Source organism: Psammomys obesus, unplaced genomic scaffold, assembly GCF_907164565.1.
Source record: "Psammomys obesus unplaced genomic scaffold, mPsaObe1.curated_primary_1811, whole genome shotgun sequence".
Lineage (NCBI taxonomy): Eukaryota > Metazoa > Chordata > Mammalia > Rodentia > Muridae > Psammomys > Psammomys obesus.
In genome coordinates, this window is record NW_026592586.1 from 596573 (window position 1) to 602572 (window position 6000).

Here is a 6000-nt window from a genome sequence, read left to right on the forward strand (position 1 = left end):
AATTGTCCTTTTCTTTGTTTTTAAGACAAATTACCCTTTTCTTTTTATTTTAAATAATTTGATATCGTGTCTAGGAAGCTAAAGTTTCCCTTCCTTCTTCTACAAATTCCGAAACAACAGAACCCTCACCAAAAAGGGGAAATGACTCAGTCTGGTGGAAATGGCATTCCACGATTGATGCATTGGGTTTAATCCTCAGCACAAAAAACAAAATACAACTGGAAAGCATTTTTCGGGCCTTGTAATCCTAGCTCTCTAGAGGCAGAAACAGGAGGATTGCCTGGCCAGCCTGGTTACACAGTACTTTCCAAGACAGCCAGGCCAACATTGTGACACCCTCAAGACAGGGGATGGAGTGGGTTTTCAGAATAGCACAGAAGACTTAAATTCTGATCCCAGAGCCAGGGTCTACTGGCTGCAATGCTCCCGCCCTCTCCTTCTATAGAATCAGCCTCAGAGTGTCTTTTCTGGCATAATAAAGACAATTCAGTAAAATAGCAGCACTCAAAGCATTTATTCAGTTGACAAGGGGCTATAAGCAGTATTGATGCTTACAACAGCTCTTCTCTTGTAAAATTCCCAGACTTCTTGTAAGTGAACTATCTCGAGCTCCTCACAGGAAAAGTTGTGTGATGTTTCTCATTTCCCCTCCGCTCTCCACCTCCAATCTACGCTCACAGGCAGGAATCCAATAGTTTCTGTGTTCCTACGATGCCCTGCAGAGAGCTGATCTGTGTTTCTAAAAACCTTCACGATGGACATAAATCCTTACTCTTCAAACCGGCATATTGATCTAAACAAAATTGGTTATCAATAATTCACATCTTACTAAGAATGATTTTCTAATTTCAGAAGGTAAGCCAGGTGCACATCTGAAGCCACACAAAGGCTGACCCAAGAGGAATGTGCAAATAACCTAATAAAGTCAGTCCCCTCCACTGACACTAAAGAGCCCCTGAAGTGTGTGTCATCAATGTTCATGGAGGAGAGAGGGTTTATGTGAAATCCATAAAAAGGGGCTCCACATGGAACACTTTTAAAGCCAAAAGGACAATAAAATTTTAGTTCTTCGAACGAGATAAACTCTCATCTCACAAGGGCTCTTCCAAGCATTTGCTAGAATTTAACAAAACCAAATGCAGTACATTTGCAACCCAGGGAACGTGACAGGCAAGCTATTAAGATGACATAAGGCAAAGTGCAAAGTTAAAACTGTGTGTGTGTGTCTGTGTGGGACAACACAGGTGGTTCTCTACCAGTTTATAAGTCACACGCTTAAAGCATATAACTGAAAACCCTTATAGGAGGCCTAGCAAAAAGACCACTCCAGTTATCCTGTGGTCCTTTCAGTTAACCCTTTCTGCTTCATCTGACACCCACACACTGCTAGTGTTAATTTTCTTTTTAAAAACTAACACATGAAAGTGTCGACTGCTGCAGTTACTGTAATTTTTTTTTTTAACTTGACAGAATCTAGAACCATCGGAGAGTTTGGCCTCTGAGCTGGGATTTGGGAGATTATTTTGATGGTGCTGGGGTACAGCTGTGGGTGGTACCATTCTCTAGTAGGACCCTGGACTGCACAATCAGACAAGGGAATCGAGTAGCAGCGTGCACCCACCATCCTCTGCTTCCTCGTTTGGATGCCAAGAGGCCAGCAGCTGCAAAGCTCCAGCCCTCTTAACTTCTTCCCAGGGCTACTTTAACTTCACCACCATGAGAATATACCCATGAACTGTGAGCCACAAAAAAAAAAAAAAAAAAAAAAAAAAAAAAAAAGAAAAGAAAAGAAAAAAGAAAAAACCCTTTCCTCCTTAAGCTGCTTGTCAGGGCATTTTATCAGAGTAACAGGAAAAGATGGCCAGAGTTTGAGCATCTCTCATTTTTGTGGGAAGGTGTACTCTGTCACTGATGGACACACCCTTTCTTTATCTGCAGTTCCAATGATTTCCTAAACTCTGGACATATGCTACCTCTCACCCCTGATAACTGGAAGTGCTGTAAGACAGCATCATGCACATATCTGAACACGACTCCCTTTTCCTCCTTGATCTTCTCTTTGGTCTTAGCACATCCAATCATTACATTAACGATAACTGTTTTCACAAGGATATGGTTCAATGGTCACCAGCAGACTGGCCCTAGTTGAGATACACCTTCCCTGAATTTGCTCTTTTATCTGGAACCCACAAGAAAATGAATGGTAACACAGGAGGAGTGGGCAGAGACGGGCTACCCACTTCTGTCCTCTGAGCTGGCTGAAGTGCAGTTGGCCTCTTCAACAACCCATCACACAACTAATTCACAGCACACTTGCAGAACTAACAGGCCCCTTCAGTGCTACTGGGCTGTTGAACCAAAGCATAGCAACCATTAGCAATAAATGCCATCTTGAATCACTCTCAATTTGTAACAACTGTTCCTACTTCCACCAAACAGCTTATTTGTGGAAACAGTGTTCTCTTCCTTAATGGCTATTTCCCTTATTCAAGAGAAACATACCGATGTTGAAGACAGAAAATCCTGAGTAAGGTAATAGCTCTACCCCTAAGGTCACACAAAACTGGGAAGAAACATTTCACAATCAACACTAATTCAAGGGCTAGGTGTGCTGGTGTAGGCCTGGAGTCCACTAGGAAGGTGGAAACAGGAGAATCAAGGCTATCCCCCGGCTACACAGGGAATCAGAAGCTAGCCAGAGCAACACAGCAAGAAAGAGCCTCAGAAAGAAAAAGACTCTTAGACATGCTGATAAGAACAATCACTGAGGGCCATTTCAGCAGACACATATAGGGACCATGTTTCAGAAACTTAGAGAATGAGGAGGTTAGCCAAGTGATGGTCACCAGGAGAAAAACCAACTCAAGAAACAGTGTGTTGAAAAAAATAGCTCTTTGGAGGAGAATAAAAACTAGAGCTTGGGGCAGATAATTCTGGGCCTGATTTTGTCTGTGTTTTTTTTATACACATGGCCATGTTCACGGTACATGCACTATGCCTGGTACGTGGCATATGGCTGTGTGTCTACTCCACAGTGGCAGAAGGAATATCTGGAGTTCGTACACAAAACCTGGAACATTTACTATGTCAGACAAGATTCCCAGCACCTGGTTAAGAGGGCTTGCCAGGTTGGGAGAGGTTGAAGAACTCGAAAGCAGAAAGACAGTATTAATTCTTATAAAATTCCAGACAAAGGCACCAGACAGAAACAAATGCATGAAGAGCCTTGGGACTTCGGTGTTTCCTTCAAACACTGTGATTTTTTCCCTTGTCACCTGGGCCATGACCTCCAGTTAGGGAGCTATGGAACGATTGTCACAGAGCGTCTATTCTTCCTGGATCCGAATGTCTGAACACTTCAGGTACATCTCCCCGGAAGTCAATGACAGGATTTAAGTAGGAAAATAGCTAGTCATAAAATCCCAAGGAAGTCCCCGAAGTGAAAGGCAGCAATGTACCCAGTACATAATGACTCAAATAATTCAGGATGAGCCACCTATGTAGAGTTGCATGTCTGAATCCCTCTCCTGCGTGCGCTTGCCTTCCTCAGAAAAGACAGAATCTGATGCGGAGAGCAAACATTAAAGATGGCACAAAGCGCTTTTGTCTTTTCTTTCTTTGGGGGTGGGTGGGTGGTGCAGGGCCGTGGGGAGCGGATTCCCTCCCAATCAGAAAGAAGTTGAGAAGACACTGGGTGAAGAAAGAAGCCTGTCTCATTAGAGGAAAGGAGGCAGAGGTAGGTTCGCTGTTAATAGGGTTGTAGCATCTGAAGGCAGGCCTGAGGTGATGGGCAGCTAAGAAGAGCTAGGCTGCTCTTGCAGAGGACGTGAGTCTGGTTCCCAGAATGCACAGATCAGGCAGCTCACAGCAGCCTCTAATTCCTGCTCCAGGCAACCCCATCCTTTGTTCTGGCCTCTGTGGGTGCTTACGCTCATGTGCACATACCCACTCCACCCCATTAAAAATAAAAATAGATCTTGGGAAAAATTATATCTGCTAGTAACAGTAATAATAATAATAGTAACTCAAATAATATTAGTCCCTAATTAGGGAGAAAATTAGATTTTTAAGACTTGGCAAAGTCTAAATAATGCTTGCTTTCTCAAAAGTTCTGCTAGGTCAGAAAAACTATTTTTTTTTTTCCTTGATACATATTACTTGACTCTTACTAATTAAATAATACATGCTGTCAGTAAACATGTCAACACTGCTGAGATGTCCACGGCGGTATTTTCACTCATGCGCTGAGATGAGCAATGACAATGAAATGAAATAAATCCTGGAAGTTTCTCTCAAACCTTCAGAGATAACTGCTTGGTTTGAGTCTGTGGTTGGCGCATTAAGTTGTTGGTTGTTGTCTTTGTCTTTGTTTTTAATGTTTTGAAATAGTTTTATGCAACCCAGGCTAGCCCAGACTCTGCATATAGAAAAAGATGACTTTGAACTTCTAAATCCTTGTGTTTTTGGCTTTCAGGGTTAGGGATTATAGGCCAGCACTATCTTCAGATTCCATACCAAATGTATCTTTATTTTTCATATGTATCAGTGATCAAAAATAGCATTCGATTCTATGAACTGTGAAGTAAAATCAGCGGTTACTGTTCAGCTTTCCTATTCAGTCTTGAGTTGTCACTTTCACAGTCTCCCAATTTTCACCACTTACAAAGTAGCAATTAAAATTTTTTCCCTTTAGCTTGTAACTTCTAGAATTCCATTTTAATTAGTTCCTTCTTTATGCCTCGAATACCCTTTCTTCTCTTTCCATCTGTTGTGACTTCCCCAGGCCAGTTTCTCCTGGAACTGAGCTCTGCAAGCCCCCGCTGACAGCAAGGAGACAGTCCCATCCTTACCTGCTGGGTAGTGCTGGTTACGATGCCCTGTTGGAGGCGGTAGGCCTGCTCCTGAAGGTATTTTCTGGTCTCGTGATTCCGGAGCAGGTAATTTTCTATCTGCAAATGGAGCACACACATCTCTCAAGAACACACTTTGACCCCTTGGAAAATAAAGTTATCAGTGAACCTGTCAGTAAGCACAGCCCAGCAGCTCTTTGACCCCACAATCCACCAGGCTCAGGTGAAGCTCTGACACTGTGGTTTTCTCAAAAGGGCTGTTAGCTAGAGAATGAGCTTTCAGGTGGCTGACTGTCCTTGCTGTGTGACTCTGAAACTAACAGAGATAAGCCGGGGTTTGGTGGCAGGTGCTGCTGGCTCAGGTCTCTCATCCCTGGACAGCATGAAGTAAGTTTTAACTACCATGCAATTCAGAAGTGAGTCTCCTCTAAGGAGGAGAGAGGGTTCCCTCTGAACCCCAGCCTAATTTACACCCCAAAATTGATCAGCACTTGGGAAATTATGTTTAAGAAGAAAGGGAAGAGAGGAAGGTGGGGGCAAGAGGTGAGGAGGAGTAAAGAAAGGGAGGGAGAGAGAAAGAGGGAAGAAAGACAGGATGAGGAGAAGGGAGGGATGCTGGAAGGAAATTAGGGGTGGAGGGAAAAAGAAAAAGAGGAAAGAACGGCTATAAAAATAAGTGTACTGTAATTTTAATACTCTACCAGGTTTCATAGTTTCTCAAAACAGGCCTGATTTTAGTAAAGTGACAGCAAATAAGAAAATATATTCCTACACAAAACAAGAAACGCTGAAGTAGTTTGACAATTAGTATGTTTATACACAAACTCTTCTGATAGCTTGGAGAGGCGCAGATAACATCCAGATGGAAAGATCAACAGGTCATGAACACTCTCTAAACAAAGGGTGCAGAAAGAACTAGTTAGAATAATGAACACTCATAAAGAGGCTTTTAGCAGGGTATGGGATGAATGCCTAAAATTTCAATACTCTGGGGGCAGAACAAGAGGTTCACTGTGAGTTTAAGGACAGCCCAGGGTACACAGTGAATTCCAGAACACCCTGGGCTACATGCAGAGAGCTTCCCCCTCCAAATATGCATATGTACACACACACACACACACACACACACACACACACACACACACACACA

At 43.0% G+C, this 6000-nt stretch overlaps 1 protein-coding gene across 3 annotated transcripts in view; it reads right to left on the reverse strand.

Annotated features, from left to right (window-relative positions):
• Carmil1 (capping protein regulator and myosin 1 linker 1) overlaps positions 1 to 6000 on the reverse strand; it is a 269047-nt gene that overhangs the window by 54597 nt on the left and 208450 nt on the right. For all 3 annotated transcript variants that reach the window (XR_008720958.1, XM_055614493.1, XM_055614492.1), the window contains exon 24: positions 4851 to 4949. Coding sequence is in view for 2 of the 3 variants with exons in the window: in XM_055614493.1 (XP_055470468.1) it covers positions 4851 to 4949 (99 nt within the window). In the remaining variant the exon portion in view is untranslated. The remainder of the gene's footprint in view (positions 1 to 4850; positions 4950 to 6000) is intronic.